This window comes from Penicillium expansum, assembly GCF_000769745.1.
Source record: "Penicillium expansum strain MD-8 chromosome Unknown contig333, whole genome shotgun sequence".
Lineage (NCBI taxonomy): Eukaryota > Fungi > Ascomycota > Eurotiomycetes > Eurotiales > Aspergillaceae > Penicillium > Penicillium expansum.
This window is the reverse complement of record NW_015971465.1, coordinates 215,310-235,044: the sequence shown is the minus strand read 5'-3', so window position 1 is coordinate 235,044 and position 19,735 is coordinate 215,310. Positions and strand designations below refer to the sequence as shown.

The 19,735-nt window shown below is 48.8% G+C and overlaps 6 protein-coding genes across 6 annotated transcripts; 4 read left to right on the top strand and 2 right to left on the bottom strand.

The window, feature by feature from the left end:
* Positions 1-2,101: 2,101 nt before the first annotated feature.
* PEX2_095030 (uncharacterized protein) lies at positions 2,102-2,263 on the top strand (the record flags this gene model as incomplete). Its single annotated transcript, XM_016746773.1, has 1 exon — positions 2,102-2,263. The coding sequence occupies one exon, from the start codon at positions 2,102-2,104 to the stop codon at positions 2,261-2,263; it is 162 nt and encodes a 53-aa protein (XP_016594049.1).
* Positions 2,264-3,844: 1,581 nt separating this feature from the next.
* Positions 3,845-12,931, bottom strand: tor (putative TOR pathway phosphatidylinositol 3-kinase TorA; the record flags this gene model as incomplete). The annotated part of the gene is made up of 5 exons (XM_016746772.1): positions 3,845-5,126; positions 5,194-5,223; positions 5,667-6,055; positions 6,115-12,749; positions 12,805-12,931. The coding sequence occupies 5 exons, from the start codon at positions 12,929-12,931 to the stop codon at positions 3,845-3,847; spliced, it is 8,463 nt and encodes a 2,820-aa protein (XP_016594048.1).
* Positions 12,932-14,326: 1,395 nt separating this feature from the next.
* PEX2_095010 (SDR family oxidoreductase) lies at positions 14,327-15,549 on the top strand (the record flags this gene model as incomplete). The annotated part of the gene is made up of 5 exons (XM_016746771.1): positions 14,327-14,348; positions 14,398-14,449; positions 14,507-14,639; positions 14,693-14,983; positions 15,043-15,549. 5 exons carry the CDS (start codon positions 14,327-14,329, stop codon positions 15,547-15,549), a joined length of 1,005 nt encoding a protein of 334 aa, XP_016594047.1.
* Positions 15,550-15,872: 323 nt separating this feature from the next.
* Positions 15,873-17,282, top strand: PEX2_095000 (mitochondrial 37S ribosomal protein bS1m; the record flags this gene model as incomplete). Its single annotated transcript, XM_016746770.1, has 1 exon — positions 15,873-17,282. The coding sequence occupies one exon, from the start codon at positions 15,873-15,875 to the stop codon at positions 17,280-17,282; it is 1,410 nt and encodes a 469-aa protein (XP_016594046.1).
* Positions 17,283-17,711: 429 nt separating this feature from the next.
* On the top strand, positions 17,712-18,258 carry PEX2_094990 (40S ribosomal protein eS17; the record flags this gene model as incomplete). The annotated part of the gene is made up of 3 exons (XM_016746769.1): positions 17,712-17,858; positions 17,924-18,121; positions 18,178-18,258. 3 exons carry the CDS (start codon positions 17,712-17,714, stop codon positions 18,256-18,258), a joined length of 426 nt encoding a protein of 141 aa, XP_016594045.1.
* Positions 18,259-18,772: 514 nt separating this feature from the next.
* On the bottom strand, positions 18,773-19,735 carry PEX2_094980 (Rtr1/RPAP2 family protein phosphatase; the record flags this gene model as incomplete). The annotated part of the gene is made up of 1 exon (XM_016746768.1): positions 18,773-19,735. One exon carries the CDS (start codon positions 19,733-19,735, stop codon positions 18,773-18,775), a length of 963 nt encoding a protein of 320 aa, XP_016594044.1.

Here is a 19,735-nt window from a genome sequence, read left to right as displayed (position 1 = left end):
TGGGTTTCCCTTGGCCATAGAGCTAGCTGGGGTTCTAGTGCCCGAAGGAATAGTCTCCCTAAATAACTTGCCAACAATGTACAAAACTCGACACCAACAACTTACCAAGTTCAAGCCTGGGCAAGGACAATGGTTTTCGGATAAAGACTATTCCTTATTCCATACGTAGAGATGCTCTATGAATCTCTTTCATCAAAATCTCCCTGTGCGGCTCCGCTCCTGACAATCTGCTCAGTCTACGGGCCCTGGGCACCTCCAATGTCTTTGTTTCGGAATATGAAAATTTTCGCGGCACCAACAGAGTCTGGAGCTAACGTTGAATCCTGCATGGAGTTAAAAACACTTGCTCAGGACAAAACGACACTCAGAATGGCAGTATATGAGCTTCATCAAGGCGTTATAACCATACGGAAACAAAACCCTACCACTGGAGAAGTTGAGAACACCTCACTACACGGGTCGATATGTCGCTGGCGAATTGCCTATCTTGATAACGAAAGCAGAGCAAAATGGACTATGCAGGCTTCTCACGCCCTTGCATGTCATTTTTGGGATTCCTGCAAGGGTAAAGACACCATGCATTGCGCCAAATCAGATCAGGAACAGTTGAGTAGCCCCCAGCGAGTGGCCTTCATCGAACCTTCAAGTTTCAATGGCTCGCCTATTCACTTGTCCAGCAGGGAATCCCTTGGGCTCAGTGGTTATACCAGCGGGAGAGATGCCAGGCAATGCATCCGAAAATTGTTACGGATTGCACTTTATGAATGTTTCGATTGAGGTACCTGGGGGACAGCATCTTTCAGGGAGACGAAAAAGCGATACAAACATTGACTGAAATCGAGATGAAACTCGACCAGTTACTGCAGGAATCAGGAAAGATTCATGACTCGGAGCATCCAGACACAATTAGCCTTGTGAACTTGGTGGGTTAATTTTCTTCTGCGCAAAAAAAGTGGCCAAAGGCGGAGGCCATACTAAGACGTGAAAGTGAGGCGCTATCGAAGATACGCGGTGAAGATAGATCAATAGAACTCACAATAGATATAATTATTAGCTCAAATATTCAAGCTCTAGCAGACGAGTTGGATGAAGGGCGTAACTTTTCAGCTCTGAAACACCACCAGCTGGTTCCGTGGAGGGTTTACGAAGAAGATCCAATGATCTGTTATGCATTAAACCGTCTTACTCACTTTCCCAAGAACGGAATATCTGGTAATGCACTCCAAGTCGCCTCATCGATAGGGGATGATAAAGCGGTGCAAATGCTGTTTATTCGAGGCGCCAATGTCAATGCTTAAGGTGAAAGATATGGTAACGCGCTCCAAGCTGCAGTATCCAATGGCCATCAAAAGGTGGTGCAGATGCTGCTTGATCAAGGTGCCGATATAAAGCAATTTAATAGACTGCGAATCAACGTTTTGAGAGTTCTTTTGGTCTCCTTGTTATTGTTACGATCTGGAACGAAGAAAAATCTGGTACTTTGTTGGTTAGAGAGGCATTCAGATCTACTACCCTTTCCCCCTTCCCCTCCCTTCTACGGATATCTTCTCTTTCATCCATTGAATGCATTCCTCTGTTAAAAGAAGAGCCGCCTTAGTAGATATATTTGCGATGTCCTTTTTCTTTGTATCTCTGAGGTCCCTCGTTCAACAAGTCAACTGACTATCCTTCCCCTGACGACCTCCAGAGGCTTGGAGTTCAAGCATTCCGAGTACCCTTGGCCCTGGAAAATGACGAAGGTCTTCAATTTGACCCGTGCTTCTTTCGACCACACCCTGATAAACTGTTTCAGAAATATCCAATCTAGATGATCCACAGGACATACAATACACATCCACCTTGAAGGATTACATAGAGGATGCCCTAACCGAGCGTTCCCCTGAATACGCTCCAATAATTGCGAGAATGGAATACGAGCAGGATTTGGATTATCTACCAGGGCGTAATCCATACATACATGCCGAGGACGTAGAGAAAGCTATTGAGTCTCACATCAAGGCTAGAAGATACGGACCGCATAATTGGATTATGCTTGCACACCTCAGAGACGATGACCAAGTATTTTGGGAGGAAGTAGACAGTCAAACATTGGATTACAAGGATGGGGCTAACAATTAGTACCCCATACCGAAGAGAAGACGACCCTCATACCTACGAGGGATTTGAAGATCCAAAACCATGGCGAGTGGCCAATCATTTTCGATACGCCAGCCGTCCTCTAAAGCCACATTCAATTATGTCATCTGACTCAAATCTGGCCTGATACCAGTCAGGACCTCACTACTCACGAGTTAAGAGTCATCGTGAACATGATGCTTCTTCGAGTGAATCACAAACCGTTTCGCAGATGTCATATTCACCCAGTGAGTGATTTTCTATGTTTTACGTGATCTTGTCTAAGATCTGTACACATTTTGGTTCTCTCTTTTATGGGTGGTCATCACGGGAGAATCATTCAGGCTTCGTATAATGGAAAGGGATTGATACTACAGTACTCACAACTATGGAGCTTTGCGGAAATTAAAAAGGCACCAGTGGAATTGTTCGTCCGATATCGTCTAGGCAAGCCAGTTGTTCATGTTCGTACTGTACTGTGTCTCTTTAGATAGCTATATATGTACTTTATATCAGCCCTGGAAATTGAGAAAGAAGCCTTAATGACAGGGCTTGTCCAAAAATACCCTTTGAAAAGACAGTACACAGGCAAACAATATTTAGTCCATGACCTGCTAGTAGTATGTGTATAGTACCTGCCATGTAGATTTATGCAGATATGTAAACATTGGGCTTTGTTGGAAGGAGCGTATAAAACTTAAAAATCGACCTTCCATCTTCCACTCTCTTGACCTCTCTCTTAACCTCTCTCAAGCAAAACAAAATTATTTATATATCATGTCGACTACCAAGATCCCTAGGTCCAAAGCGCCTTAGGCTCTTCTTATCTATTATAGAGATCAAACCAAACATTCGGGAACAGCACCCAAATGTTCTCTGGGAAGAGATAGGCCAGAAGGTCGTATGGACAATGCACGACGGAGCATGATGCCCGATAGTGGCATCTCTCTCCGTAAGTTAGATCAGGCCAAATATCACAAAATATATTCTGACCTGACTTTGTAGAAATCAGCTTGTCTCCCAAGATAACCACGAGATATCCCTATCGATTGCCTACTATGATCTCGAGTACATCGAATGCAAACGGCCGAATTTCCGAATTTCCGAGCTGTGATTGTCGATCAAGTTACTGCTATTCACTGCAACCAATACCTCGAATGCCAAATCGAACGAGCGAGACCAATGACAAAAGTCATGATTCCGACAACGACAAAGGATGTGGGTGGAAGTGTCGATTAAAGAGTCAAAGCACCCACCGAGACAGATTATTCAATCTCGATGACGAGAACATTTCCGACGAAGAACACTCCACAGAAAGGTATCGCATTCGGAAGAGACTATACCAGGCCATCGGGCAATCCAAAGAGAGATCGTCAAGATAGCGCTTTGATGTCAGGGAAATACCGATGAAAGTGGCTTTCGTTACTCGAAGCGTGATTCAAAAAACCGCGAGGTCGACGCTAATGGGGATGGGCTGATTGGCCCTTTAAGTAGCATTTTTTTTGGCTAGCAGGACTCGATGAGCTAGTCGATGCAGTTTAGCCCCCAAAGATGTCTAAGAATATGGACCTTGTAACACACTTGCAGGAGATCATGAGGGTTGAACAATGGATATCATTGACATGTGTATCAAAACTTCCGGTAACGCTAAAAAGAGAACAAGGAATCATGAATATAGAATCTTGAAGTAACGGCAAATGCCTAGTGCCACATAGAAACCAAGACGGTCTTAATCCTCCTCCATCTTGGCAAGTCCACCACGGCTACGCCGAATGCGTTCATCCAGAGTATCCTCCTGTACTCGCTTATTAACATCAGACATGAACCTGCCCCGGTCTGAACGCAGCCGATCGTCAGCCTCCCGCTGCTCTTCCTCCTTGGCCGAGATCTCCTCGATTCGCTGCCGTCGCTCTGATTCGATTTCCGAGGCGTTGCTTTGCATCTCTGCTAGCTTGCGACGACGTTCTTCTTCCAGTTCCTTAGGATCAGGCTTGTTTGTTGGGGCACGGTTCGAGGGTGGCCCCATGGCCCGGCCAGAGTCCCGCCGATTGTTGTATTCACGCCGGGGGAAGTCACGACGGCGATCTTCGCCAGCGGCGGGGCGTTCTTTGCGATCGCTAGATGGGCGAGGAGATCGGGAGTTACGGGTTGGTGAGCGATCTCGCCCACCTCTGTCTTCGCGATCTTGGTGTCGGCTGGAGTAGGAGTCTCTGTCTTTCTTGTCTTGGTAGTCGCGACGGTCTCGGCCCCGGTCTCTATCATCCCGGCGGGACCGGTGCTCATCGCTTCTCCGGTCACGGTTGTCTGGGCGGTATTCGTCGTCACGGCGTTCACGATCGCGGTCACTTCGGTGTCTGTGCGAAGATCGATCGGGCGAACCGGGTGATCTAGATCGGTGTCGTCGAGGCGAAGATCTTCGGTGGTGGCGGTCCCGGCGGTCATCACCCGCATCATCACTATAGCGTCTACGCTTTGAGTCGTGGGTACGATGGCGACGGTCACGATCCTTTCCTCGATCGCGATCTCCGCGTTCCTTCTCTCTTTCCTTGCGCCTGAGGGTCTCTTTCACCATCGCCTCATAAGCTGCTTGTTCTCTCTTTTTCACTTCGAGTAGCGGGTCCGCCATAACCTTCGACATGGTGTCGCGCGCCGAGACGATAGATGGGCCGGCCGCGGCACCGTTGCCCACCACCTCCGAACCCTTCTCCAGCTTCTTGGTGTCAGGGTCATTCTTCAGGAGGACTCCGTCAATGCGGCGCTTTCCCAGCAAATATCCCTCCATCTCCTCCGAGTAGTGCCCCGTCTCGGTCGAGGGCGCCTGGTACATCCAGTCGACACGGCGATGTTGCTTTGTCTTTCCGGCGGCTTCTTGGAGGCGTTGAATCTCCTCCATCTGGCGTTCCTCCTCTCGTTCACGCTGTAGTTGCGCGATCTGCTTGCGCTCGTCGAGAGCGCGCTTCTCCTCCAGCCATACGCGCTCCTGGTTCTTGATCAAGCCTGGGTGCCATGACCTGGTTGGACGGTTAGTGTTATGCTTCTCTCTTGGGATATATACTGAAGCTGGTAGCCGGTACTTACTTCTTCAGGTTCAAATCGCCACCCATGATGCTTGAATGGGTGAAGAATTAGATAGAACAAAAGGTTGGTATGAGTAAGTTGCTATATCCGAAGTCCACGGGTAAATCCAAAGCTCAATCGCCACTGATCACGTGATCTCGCGATACGAGAACTACACTTTTTGATACGGAAGTTGGTGAGTGGATATGTTGCATCAATGGAATAAAATGGAATAATGTAATATAGATTTTCTCCTTTTCTCTTTAACTCTCAGAATGGTCATAGTCAGGATATCCATACAACCTCGAACAACTACCAAGGGAGCAGAATTAACCGTAAACCAGAAGCATTAGAGGTGTAGGAGGAGAAGTTAGAAATAAGAACGAGAAAATAGCAAATGACGGGGTTAACTCTAAATACAAGGTGAGGAATCGAAAAAACGCATCATATCATATCATCATCGCCATAGAACTCCAAGAACAAACCCATATTACCAGAAACTGCACCATCCAATCCAGTGTTGACAGATGTTCTCAACGTTGGTTGCCTGTGCAATGAGTTTGTCCACCTGGTCACTGACACTCAGCTCTTCATTATTTCTGAAGTCTCGTCCAGTGAGCTTCTCCTTGACTCGGGCTAGAACCTGGAGAGCACGGGCATTCTGTGCCTCGCGGGCTTCTTGTGGAACGCCTTCTGGAGCATCAAGAATGCCACCTTCAAGCATGGACGGGCGGCGGCGACGGGAGAAATCGCCCGGCGGCTGGGCGCCGGGTTCGAAATTGACACCTTCCATGATGGACTGGCGGCGATCCGCAGTGAGAGACACTCGGTCGGGGGACTCCTGTGTACCCAGACGCCAGTTGATTAGAGGGTCGTGGATGAACTAGAAAAGTAAAAGTTAGTAAGTGTGGTTCTAGAACATCAAGAAATCAGGCAACTTACAGCCTCCAAGACCGCCATCAACGAATCCTTATGTTCTCGTAGAACACGCATGACAGCCTCGCAAGTAATGCGGTAGCTACCCTCAATGTTGCTGACTTCCATTGCGAACGTCAACATACGAGTAAGTCGGAACGGAACTCGCTCCGGGTACTTCTCTCGGTGCATTGCGATCTCGAAACAATCACCAAAGTCGATATGAACCACACGGCCATTACCACGATCCAACAACAAGTTCGATGGATGTCGGTCTCCCAGACCAAGGATATAGCCGACCATAGACATAACACCGAGCGATCGAGTGTAGTTCGTACGGCGCTCGAGCCATGCCTCAGAGCTCTTGCTCTTAAGCCATAGCACACGGTACAGATCTTTACCAGTCGTGTTGTCCATAGCGTAGCCGAAGACTTCGACCTTCTGCATGAGAGTAAGGCTATCGTAGTCGGGTGCCATTTGAAGCATGATCCGGTGCTCGATGTTGAGTAGAATCCGACGGCTTTCGCGATATTCCTTGATCAAGGCATGCAATGTATCACTGTTGGACACCCATCCCAGCAGACCAGAGCTCTGAGACAATGGAATAGCAGGGAAACGCTGGACCGACAAGTGTCGCTTGAAACTCTCGCTATCGTTGTCCAGCAAGGTATTGCACAAGCCGAAAAGTTGCATGACTCGCTCATCTTGTCGGATATCTTCATGACCCTTGACGAGGTACATGTAAGAGCTACCGTTGCTTCCCTTGAGCGTCATGCGACGCGGTCGTTTCTTTGTCTGCAAGACATGCAAAATCGGGTCAAAGCTCATGATTCGAATGACCGGCTTACCACTCTGGTAGGTTCCTGGAACGGCAAGGTCGAGGTCTGAGCAGTCCTTAAGTCGAGGAGACACATATTTAAGATCAAGAGTCGATAGCTGTGGCAGTTGTCGGCTGATCTTGCGGAACACAGTGTAATACAAGTCCCAAGCTTGGTTGAGGTCACCGATTTCCTCAGATTCGCGATACATCATGCAGTAGTGCTTGGCTTCAGCCAGGTCACGACCGAAAGCTTGCGCAAATGACACCTCACGAAGGGTCTCGGCGCCCTTGTCTAGCATATCATGGAAGGGAGCAAGTGTTGAGAACATGCCTTCAACATTGTGATCACCGAAATAGAGACGAGAGGCTTCTTCCAGACCTTCATGCCAGAGTTCATGCCACAACACCGCAACTCGGATAAGCTCATGACTCACGAGGTCTGCTTGCTCGACAAGTTTGGCGCTATGTTGCCGCATACTTTCCATGATGTTGCTAGCAGATTGAGAGCGTCGAGTAACGTTCGATTTCATTGCCACCGTCAGTGGATACACAAGGGCTTGAGGATGCGCTTTGCCAACCTCGGCAAGCAACCTATGTACCGCGCCCCGGACCCTGATATTGGGCTGATTGATGCGAGCGATCAGTTGAGGAGTGACAGCAAGCCAAGTGTCAATATTGACAGCTGTAAATCCTTCCGTGACGACCGTGTTCACCTCATGATCTCCGCCATGATTAAACCACAGAGTGAGCAATCTTAAGGTGTCTTGCAACGAAGATGTTAAGGACAAAGCGATAGAGCGAATGAATCCACGGATGGCAGGAATCACGTGCTCTGTAACAATATGAGCAGGAACCGGCGCAGGCATGCCCTCACGGTTAGCCTGATTGGAAATCGTGGTAACAACTTCGAAGTTTGCAAGTGCCCAGGAGTGCCACGCCTTGTATGAATCGCGGTTGTATTGGGTCGCCGCTGAGTAGGCGTTGAGAACCTCTCGAACGTGTTCCGGTCTCCAATCACCCCTTTGTAGAGTTGTCTGCCACTCTCCCTGCCTGAGATAGCTCTTGGAAAGAAGTTTTCTGAATTTATTGGCATCACCAATCCGTTCGTTCAGGCGAATAGCGTCTGGGTGGTTCTGATCGACGACCCCGTTGACTCCATTCGCACCATGATGATCAGCATTTGATACCATGAGTGTGTTGTATCTGGAGAAATCATCGGTCAGGCCAGATGTAAACTCCTTCATCATTTCAAGAGATTCTACTTGGTGACCATTTGCCCAACTGAATTTCAGCCTGGCGTATGTCACTTCGGGTGGTGCGATAGTGCGCGTGCCATTCGCATCGGACACTACTGTCTCTAAAGATGCAAGGGACCGTTCCGCGAGACCCATGCGATTGGACTTGCGACAAAGATTGGCGAACTTGATGGACATATCAAGATTCTCACGTGGGGCGGTGACAAGAGCTCTGACCTTGAGCATACGCTGCCACACTTCCACGTTTTGCTGACATCCAAGCAATCTTTGATTCCAAGTTTTACGCATGGCATCTTGCTTTTCAGGGTCGCCGACGTTTTGCTTGTATGTGATGATCTCTTCCAGCTCAGCGAGCATCTGGACCCGAACAACAACATTGTAGGCACGGTTGTATGACTCTCCGAGAAGAGCAGACAATTCGGTGTCGAGACCATTGCGAGCCTTCTCAATATACATGTTGGCCTCTTCGAATTGGTTGCGATGGATTGCCAGAATGGCACCGAAGAATGAGCGGTCCGGAGACTGCTCTTTCATGACACCAAGGTAAGAGTCCATCAACTCCCACTGGCCCCGACCCCAGGCAGCGGCAGCGGCAAGAGGTGCAATAGCTCGGCGATGCTCGAGTGATGCTTGGTTCCATTTTTCTTGAGCGAGATCTGAGAGAACCTTCCACTCGCCAAGAGCGTGCAAACAGCGCATCTTACCCATTGTAATACCAAATGAGTCTGGGTCTGTTTTCTCGCGTCGCTTGTAAGCAGCAAGGGCTTCATCCCACCGTTGAAGCTTCTCGAACCACGTTTCCTTCAGCTCCACATCACGATATGCCTGGGCTTTGCGGAGGATACCAATGGCAGCATCGGACTGCTGAAGCTGGTTGTTAATAGTAATCAACGCTTCAACCGCACCCGAGTTCTGATCTTGCTCGAACTCGAGTTCTTTGTAGTGAAGAGCTTTAGCAAAAGCATGACACTTTGCGGCATACTTTCCAAGAGTGCGGATGTCGATGGGAAGAGCCTTGTCATCGTGCTCCATGAATTCGGCCAGATTGAGGAGAATTTGCAAAATCTCTGGGGAGATGTTGGGAGAAGTAAGCGCCTTTTCAATTGAGCGAACAAGCTCTTCCTGGTATTGATCATACAGCTCAGTCCAGCACGAGACGAAAGCAGCATTGAAAAGATCCCTTGAAAGTGGCTGGTAGATTCCGGCCAAACTAGCACATGCACGCAATGCCGGGGATGGGGATTCCTTCAACAGCTCAATGCTGAAACGACGTATCCATTCCTGCCAATCCTCACGAGTAGACTTTTGCGAAGCATCCCACGCATTCTTGAGATGTTGCTGGTTCACAACAATCTTCTTTTGTCCAATCTCGGAAAAATTGGTGTCATCAGTGGGGAAAGCATAAACTTCCTCTGGGTTGAGGTCTTGCGGAAGCGGGTCGCCCTTCTGGAGTTTCGTCACCAAGATTTGGTAGTTGACATGCGTGATCTGATTGGTTTTTAGGACCTTGTTGAGGAGATGAATGTAATGTGTGAAGTCCTGCCCAAGCTGGAAAATGAGAGCACAAATGCAGTCCATCGCAGCTTGACGCAACACACGATCACCGCTAGCCACAACTCGTGACAGTGAATGAACCATTAAAGATGCAAAGTCAGAGACATTGACTTGCCGCGATAATTTTGTCAAGCTATCGATAGCGGATTTGCGGATGCTCTGAGGATTTTGTGGTCGATCGAACAATCGAACAATGGAAGGAATGATAAGGTGCATGTATTCTTCCCCGCTTGTGCCGAAAATCAAAAGAGCATGAAGAATCTTCTCAGAGGGCTGTCGACGAGGCGAGGTGTCTTTATCAAGTGTATCCAGCATCAAAGGGATCAGGCCAGCAAGATACTTCCTGAATTCTCCTTCCAACGACCTCGCAATCGCCTCGACCAAGGATATAATCGTACCTTGGATTTGATATGAAGCATCCCAGAAATCTCTAATGACCTCGATTATCTCTGGCAAGAATGTGCGAATGTGCTGTCGCACGATATTCACCAGGATTGCCATCTGGTTGAAGTAGGACTCGAGACGGCTAGCAGGAGCGCTTCTGATAACCAAAATAAACCCTGGGATGATTTGTCCAAGGAATGGGACACACTTCAAACCCAGAGTCTTGAAAATTGTGACGATGGCATCAATGACAGCTGAGTGATATTGCGCCAGGGAGTTTTCTCGCAGAATGTTCTGCATCAAAGTATGGATGACCACAGTGGGATAATACTCCTCATTGGAGGGGGTGAGACCCTGCATAATGAGGGCAACATCAGAAACATTCTGTATTTCATTGATATGGTGTACATCAGGTTCAATCTCGCTGATCTGTTGGTACTTGTAGGGATCGAGGGCACCGAGGACTCCAAGAAGCTTGATAGTCTCCTTGCGTAGAGAGCCTGTCTGTTCCGTTTTGATGATATTGATGAGCACGGCGAGAAGATGGGGGTATTCCATGTATGGCTCGATCACGTAGCCTGAATTACTAGCCAGCTGCCCCAATGTCCGAAGTGCAGCTTCACGTTTGTTATGCGACGAAAGGTCCTGGAGTGAGTCCAGAATAATTGGCATAATCTGCGGCAGATATTGCCTCATCTCATGGCCGCCGACATTGGCGAGCTCACCGACAGCCTTCAAAGTAGTGGCAGCAACTCCGGGGTTGATGTCTGTTGATTTGGGCAACAATGCGGTCACCATAGGATCAACGTATGACCTGATCAATTTCGTCGCATTGGAGACAAACAAGCTGATGAGTTGAGCTGTTTCCTCCTTTTGGCGGGCGGTATTCGCGAAGCCAAGGCCAGTGAGAAGATTGACCAGCAGTTTTCGTAGTGGCGGGAAGACATAAGCAGGGTTGACGCTGGAAAGTCGACCGATAATGCAAATCGCGGCTTCTTTGACATCGAAAACCTCATCATTGACAGCTAAGAACAAGCAGCGAATATTCTCTGGTCGTGCCAAGTGCCGATCAAATTTGCGGTCCAGCGACCACAAAACGGTGCGTCGGATTTCAGGGTCAGGGTCTCCGATACCTACAGTCAAGAGCTTGTCGATGACTTCGCTGACAACCTGGATGGAGTGTCCACTGGTTTGGTTAATGATCGGATCGTGAACGAACAGCTGGCAGCATGTAAGGGCTGATGCTTTTCGAATTTCGGGATTATCGTTTTCCACGTAGTTGATAGCAACGTCACGCACGAACTCGTTTAGTATGTGTCCGGAGAAGTCAAAGCTACCCAATGTGTGAAGTGCTAATGCGATATCAGAATCGGAGTGAAGCTCGTGGGGTGCGAAGTCTTTTGCGAATGATGGCATAGGAGGTAGTCGGTTTTCAGGACACCCGAGGGGCCGGAATGGCGTTCCACAAAGGATGATACTCAGCATATCAAGAAGCTTTTCCTGGATCATGGGTTTGATTGGGGGAATGTAATGGGCCATGTCGACCAAAGCCTGTGTTAATGATTTGCTCAGGCCGCAGGCAAAAATGGGATCCAGAAGAGCTTCCATGTATTTGCTGAGCGCCTGTCCCACTGCAAGGGACAGCATGCTGATGCACTCAAACATTGGCGCCTCGTTCACTCCCGACCGATTTCTCGCCTTCATTGCAAGGCCCTCTCGAATATAGATGATGATGCCATCGAGATATTGGCCGATAGCGGTGCCCACTGCATTGGCAATCTTTCCAATGGCGATGAAGGCGGAGTTCCTCTCTTTGTCTCTCTTGAGTTGCGCTTGGAGGTAGACCATAAATTTGTGTAGGTAGATCTCAGTGAAATCGGTGGGGGCATATGAGGCAAGAATGGGGATGGTGAGGACGACTTCGGTACGAATCTTTGGGTCACGATGGTCCTTGAGACGGAGAATGATTTCACAGGCATTCCTATAATGTTCTTTCATGAACATTGTGCCCTTCAAGATCAACTCTTTGATGATCAAAATGGAGCCATGGATCCAATCGATGTTATGGGACTTCAAGCCCAGAAGTGCTTCATCGTGTATCCGCGCAAACCATGATTGACGGACTTGAGAATCGCGAGCCACGATTATTTCAAAGCATTCGCCGACCGCCTCAGCAGCAGTCTCACGGATAAGGACTTTCGGGTCTCGAAGGGCAACCCAGACAAGCTCGAATACCTGCGGAACGAAGCCGTAGAGGAGTGTTGGTGAGCCCTTGGCCAATTCCCGGATCACAAGCACTGCTGCAAACCGCCGACTTTCCTGGCGCTCCGATTGTAACCATTCTAATGCAGATTGTATTTCGCTTTCCACCAGTTCTGCGGTTAAAGCCCCGCCGGGCTTCGCGAGGCGGCCCAGCGATCGGGCCGCATACACCAAGACCACGTTATCATTGCTGCGAAGGGCGCTGCGCAAATAACTGGCAAATCTCGTGGTTTTCTGGGCTGCATCGACACCGTCAAAATCAATGAGTCGATCGAGTGCTAACAAGCCACCGATTCTTTCGTTTGCATCGCTGCCGTTGACCACGAGTTGGGCGATGCGTTGACTAACGGCGTTGTAAAATTCCACGAACTTCTCCGATGGCCAATCTGCACAAGGAGATATGTCAGCTAGTTAGAGGTCTCGGGGTTCAACCGACAATACCTCTAGACACAGATAGGACATTCTCATAGAGCTCGTAGGCAGCTCTGGCCCTGGCCTCCTCATTCTTTGACTTGAGCTCCACGAATAACCTTTGGGTCACGTCTGTGATTGCACCTGCTTGGGCCATATTTGAAAATCACACCCCAGGGTGGACATTGGAATACAAGGTCTAGGCCATAAAACAAAAAGACGCAGAGCGCATAAAGTTGGATGGTAGAGGGAGGTCATGTGTGAGGCTTGGAGAAGGTCGAGGGGTGCACGGGCCAAGTTTGGAGTTCCCGACTCCGTGCGACCCTGACACCCTCGACCATCTACAACCACTCTATAAGTAATCACTACATACTATCTTGATACTTATGTTGACCTTGGTATTCTGCAGTCTGCATATAACCCCTGGTTTTTGAATTCTGATGTGTCTGACTATCGAGTCATATTATCTTCACCACCGAATACGTCACCCAAAGAACCCGTTTGCATTGACAATTCAGTAGTCTAACATTTGTGCGTGCACCATATTGATTTTATAAAAAGACATCCAAAAAGACATTTTAGTACTTAGCTTGAGTATAATATCAACCTTGGAAGGACAGAGGCTATATAAGCGGTCGACTTGCCTTTTTTGTATCATTGAGATTCCCCGAGGAAGCGCACAGGCTTGCTTGCATCTACAAGTGTGATACGGCAATGCTCGGTCTTTTTGTTAAGATTAGTTCACCCTCACACTAGACAAGTATTTGAGTGCTTGATATTGTAAATAAAGGCGCTTGATATCAGGCTATAGCACATCCTAGGGGAAGCTTTGTAAATATGGTCTTAGCATGAACCACCGCATAGCTGTAGTAACTAACATGGTTAATACATGGGAGGACTGCTGAATTTCAAATGGAAAATGCAACGTGTAGAATAGAGAAAATGTGACGGAAGCTGGCTTAGACATATTCAATACAGGGCGTCGATGCTAGCATCTAATATATGTCGTTTATTATTCCCTATATATAACCGAAATCGCGTATAAGTCAGTGCTTTGCATAGCCCTGGAGTCCATCAAGGTATAGGATCTCATTCATTGTTAAGGACTATATATGTAGAGTATGCTTCTACCCTTAATACCTAGATTCTGATAGCCTTAACTTTCATTAGGTTTGAATGGGATGAATAGCAAGTAGATATTGTACAAATGTAGAGAGTACTGCCTACGGAGTAGGGGGGTTAAGATTGAACCATGTAGGGCTTTCTCAAAGTGTAAGAAGACAAACTGAGTGCCCATGGGCTAGGTTTCTACTAGGAGGATCTCCGGAGATACGGATTTGGCCGAACAAAATTGGGATCTTAAGTTCTTAACTCCATTAAACACCGGTGTTTACATTTGTAATCCCTGGTCAAGCTTTCCAGACTGTAATAGGCCATTGCGGGGGATGACGGGATTGAGGGGAACCATAAAAGCCTCGCTCCTCGCTCTTTTGACAATCTATCCTAATTCTAAAACATCTCATACATATATAAGTCTAAATTATCACTCAAAATGGTTAAAGTTCTCTTGACTGGTAAGTGATTTCAAACCGCCCTCGAACCAAATCTAATTATCTGCTTTAGGAGGCAGTGGCTTCATCGCCGCCCACATTGTCGACATCCTGCTAGAGCATGAGTATGATTTAGCCAATATGAACATACACGTCATTGGTTGTTGACAGTTTTGCTCTAGTTTTGATACAGTTGTTACTGTCCGATCAGAGGAGAAGGGCAAACGGATTATTGAGGCGCACCCCGACGTGTCGAACGAGAAGCTCTCTTATGTGATTGTCAAGGACGTAGCCCAGGACGGTGCATTTGATGAGGTTAGTAGAACGTCATTCCCCCAATGGATACACAACTAACGGAAATAAAACAGGCCGTCAAATCAAACCCTCCCTTTGACTACGTTCTCCATACCGCATCTCCTTTCCATTTTAACGTCCAAGACCCTGTGAAAGACTTCCTAGACCCGGCTATCAAGGGAACGACCGGTATTTTGAAGGCAATTAAAGAATACGCCCCTACCGTGAAGCGAGTGGTAATCACGTCATCTTTCGCTGCCATGGTGAACGGCAAGCAGCACCCCAAGGTCTACAGTGAGAAAGAATGGAACCCATTGACATGGGAGGAGGCGATGGATCACTCGCAAGTTTACCGCGGTAGTAAGGTGGGTGATATTTGACAGTCAACTTGGTAAATGCCTGCGCTAAGTCAATTCTATATCAGACCTTTGCGGAGAAAGCAGCCTGGGCCTTCGTGGAGAAGGAGAAGCCGAATTTCGATATTGCTACCATTAACCCACCACTGGTGTTTGGCCCAATCGTTCATTATCTCAACTCTCTTGAGACTATCAACACCTCGAACCAGCGCCTGAGAAACATTGTCCAGGGTCAAATGAAGGAGAAAATAGCCCCAACGGGCAATTTCCTGTGGGTCGATGTGCGTGATGTGGCCCTCGCACATGTCAGAGCCATTGAAGTTCCCGAAGCAGGAGGCGAGAGATTCTTTGTCACCGCTGGCTTCTTCTCGAACAAGAAACTTGCAGATATTGCTCGCGAAACACACCCCCAGTTAGAGTCTAAGCTGCCCCCTGCAGATGCTCCCAGCGACTTCCCGGAAAATATCTTTGAGATTGACAACACCAAGTCGCAAAAGATCCTTGGACTCAAGTATCGCCCACTAAAGCAATCCATCTCAGACGCTATTGATTCTATTCTAGCTGTTGGTGTTTAAACTGGGAGTGGTCTGTTCATTTCATAGATTTAGATTGAATTGATCTATACATTGTAAAAGAAGGAATGAAAGATTCCTCTTTTGCAAATATTTATACAAAAGCATTTCAAATAACAAAGTGCATCAAGCGCGAGCCGCATTTTAGATCGTATAATAAAGATAATCTACAGAAAACTAGTGGAGCGTCGTCTTGGGGAACATCTTATAGATACAAAACCGCGGGTTAGGTCGTTGTGGCTCCCCGTACCGCTTTGGCCCGTGTTCTCCGGTCAACTTTTCTCGCGCCAGCTATTCAAGATCACATAGTCAATCCATTGAACAAGATGGCCTCCGCCAGGCTATCGCCAACGGCGAACTTGCTACGGAATTCGCGTTTGTTTGCACTTCCTAAAACCCTCAAGGGTCGCAATGACCTAACGTCGAGAGAATCCGACTCCGCAACTCTGCCTCACCCCATTCGAGCCTCCATCGTTACACCACAATCATCACTAGCCCGAGGCGATTGGGGATTGAAACGACCTTTACCGGCTAAGTCGACATCGGAGAAATCATCTCGACCTGTCGTCAGGGTGCACGCCCTCGATACCTATGAACATGTGACCGATTTCGAATCCGCCGCAGATCACACTGTGACCCTCGAGAAGTTCCAGGAGCTACACATGCCTATGTCTCTCCCCTCCAAAGTCAATTATGCTACAAGTGTTGTCCCAAGGCACCAAAGTCCGTTCGAAACGCATCTCGATAACACCGAGACCAGCCAGGGTCTCCAGGAACCAGGCGCCAAACAATTCAGACACACCGGCCCTTGGCTTGCTGGGCAGACGGAGGCGGAATTCACAGCGTACTTGAAGCAAGTGACTCGCAATAAGCCTGAGCTCTTGCAGAAGCTTCGCGAACAATTTGTCGCTAAGCGGTCTGCTGAGATCCGGAAACTGGCACAGGACAATGGAGAGGACTTGGAAGCCCACCCCACAACTGTTACCGATGCGGAGTTCAAGGCCTACATCAAGACTCTACGTAATGACCCATTCGCTCTCGGTCCTGTGGTCTTTGAACTGCTTGACCTCGCTTCACCCCCTGCGGTTCCCAGCGAGCGTATCGGGCGCAAATACTATCAAGCCCCTGGAAGCAAATTGTCCTCATTCGAATACGCTGTCTCAGGTCCCCCGAAGACGCACCCGTCTGGCGGTCTGTCGTACACACGATCACACGCTTTGATTCACAACCATGCCCAGTTTGGCCCACAAGCCCATCAACGCCCTGTGGAGGCTCGCATCTTGCGCCCCAAGGGCCGCTTTAAGGGACGCATGGCACGTGCCCTCGCAGGTATCGGTGGTATTGCTGTTGAAGATTTGAATGCTATGACCTTTGTGGAGCAAGGCACACCCCCCGGTCTGACTTTCTTCGATGCGTCCATCCCTGGCGGAGGTAAATACTGGGTTACTCCCATCCGGGCTTCAGTTGACTCCGACGGCCGTATTGGCCTTTCATCTTATCGCGCAAGTGCAACCGCCAAGGCTCCTTACGGAATCGAAGACTACCACAAGCCAAGCACCTTGACTATCTCCGATGTTGCCACTGCCCCATCCCCGCTGGTCCCAAGATTGGACAGACAGCCATTCGGTCAGCCTCGATTCCAGCCTTCCGGCGAAAACCGGACCCGGAGGCAACCAACGAGGGGGACAGAGGACGTCGCACGCAGCCTTCTCAATAACCTCAACTCTAGGTCATAGAGAAAAGTGAAGTATGGGTGGATGTGCAAGGGATTGTACCATGTATGATAGATTTGGTGCTTGTGTAAAGCTACTTTCATTTTTCTTTTCTGACTATGTCATATAAATCGATGCATCAATATCAAGTTATTTTCAGAGCGATCGTTCCAAAGGCCTATCCTCCATCGTAGGGAGATTAACAAGACAAAATGAGTTCGATAATTGGAGATGTACTTTTTGACATGTTTGCTACCTTCCTAAAACAGCAAGCGCGGTATTGCGGGAGATGACATAATCATGATAGAAGCTCACAACACGTGACTTTTTGATTAGGGCCTAGGGCAAGGACCCGCACAGGACTAAGCGAAAGCTGGCTCTCAAACTCATCCAAATCGGCACGATTACTCTCGATCTTTCGAACATTCATTCCGCCAGCCAACAACCGCCAAAATGGGTCGCGTCCGTACCAAGACAGTCAAGCGCTCCGCTAAGGTCATCATCGAGCGTTACTACCCCAAGTTGACCCTCGACTTCGAGACCAACAAGCGTATCTGTGATGAGATCGCCATCATTGCCTCCAAGCGTCTTCGCAACAAGGTGAGATTCGATACATTGGCACCAACAAATCGCGAGCTCCAATTCTGATTCCGAATTTCTTCTAGATCGCTGGTTACACTACCCACTTGATGAAGCGCATCCAGCGTGGTCCCGTCCGCGGTATCTCCTTCAAGCTTCAGGAGGAGGAGCGTGAGCGCAAGGATCAGTACGTTCCTGAGGTCTCCGCTCTCGACGTCTCCCAGACCGAGTCCGGTCAGCTCGACGTTGATGCCGACACCAAGGACCTTCTCAAGTCCCTTGGCGTAAGTTTTTACTGCACACTACAAGATCTCGGCATATATCTAATATATCTCTATAGTTCGACAACCTCAAGGTCAACGTTGTTGCCGTTACCCAGCAGCAGCAGGCCGAGCGCCCCCGTCGTTTCGGTCCCCGCTAAATCCAGCGCCCGGAATAACGAAAAAAAATTCATACCTGGCCTTTGGTCGACCCTGGCGGTACCCCGACAATGTCTGTTCTGGCTGGCTTTTCGCCCGGCTAGCATGGTTTAGCTTAGAGTGGAAGGCTATTCCTGGATGAGGAATGAATAAACATGATTCTCTTTGAGAAAGGTGTCGCTGATTCTCCGAAAGGAGATGACGCTTGATTGCCAATTTTTTTTCCCCTCGTGTCTACCTATGAGTTAACTCTCTGGGTTGGGCTGCGTAGGAGTTCTTGGACTGCGGTTTACCTCGGTCTGAGAGACTCGAGACCTTTGGTTGTTTGAGTCAAGTTTGGATTTATACCTACATACGTATCTATGTTTGTATAAGTCCTGCTGGCCAGCCAATAGCCATAAATGGTCTCTGCGTAGATTGTTCATTACTCATGTGTCAATGTCACCATTGATCGGGTATTAAAAAGTAGAACGCCGAAAAGCCCCTTGGAAATCCCATAGCAGCCTTGCTATATCATCAGATCTGATCGAGCAGGTCTATGTCTCCATCCTGGTCGACGTCTCGTCGCTCCCTGGGCACGTATCCTTCAATGGAACCGCCCGTTGCATCCTCCGGACGCATCTGTGGAGCGCTAGCAACCTGTTGAGAACCACGTTGATTCTCTCTGATATCGACGTTAACACGTCCATCCGGACGGATAATGCTGGTATCGCCTCGTTCCAACGCAAGCTCGCGGGACCTATCGCGATTCCCAAGTCCCATACTCTGCAAATCATTGACAACGGAAGAGACACTGCTAGTAGCCGCTGGTGCCTTCAAGCGCTTGGCGCGAGCTTCCTCAAGCAGTAAAATAGTCGTGCCCCGCGTGTCACCCGCCCGTCGTTCCCACACCGGCTTCTCGGACAGCTGCACCCGGATCCAAAGAGCACGCTCTGCGCATGCATCTGAGCACCACTTTTCGACGCGGTCCTGGGAAACGATATCCACGCTGCGTCCACGCCCTCCTGGCCCGCTTCCTTTGGGTCCGTATTTAAATTGGAACCCGCCTTGGGGACCGTTATTTTGCTTGCGATGTTTGTGCGGACATAGAGCATACCCGCACAAGTCCTCGAAGTTTCGCTCCAGAATCAAATTGTCGTAGTCACTGGGACGGAATGGGGCGAGTGAATATTTGAGCTTTACGGTATCTTCTAGAGATGGTGCGGCAGGGTCCGCTGTCGAGGAGGAGGGGAGCTCGAGGAGCTCAAGAATGCGGTTGAGGATCACATCTTCGGCGTCTTTTTGGGTTTGAATCTGCTGCGCGTGTTCCAGGGCGACTTCGAGGTGCTTCTGGGTCGCACCGGGCCTACCTTCTAGGTATTTGTCTTGCTCTTCTTGTGTGGGATAGGAGTATGAAGGTGGGGGTTGCTGTGCATTGACGGCGGCATATGTCTCGGGAAGAGAAGTCTTGAGAGGGTGACTTGGCCCTTGCTGTGCCAT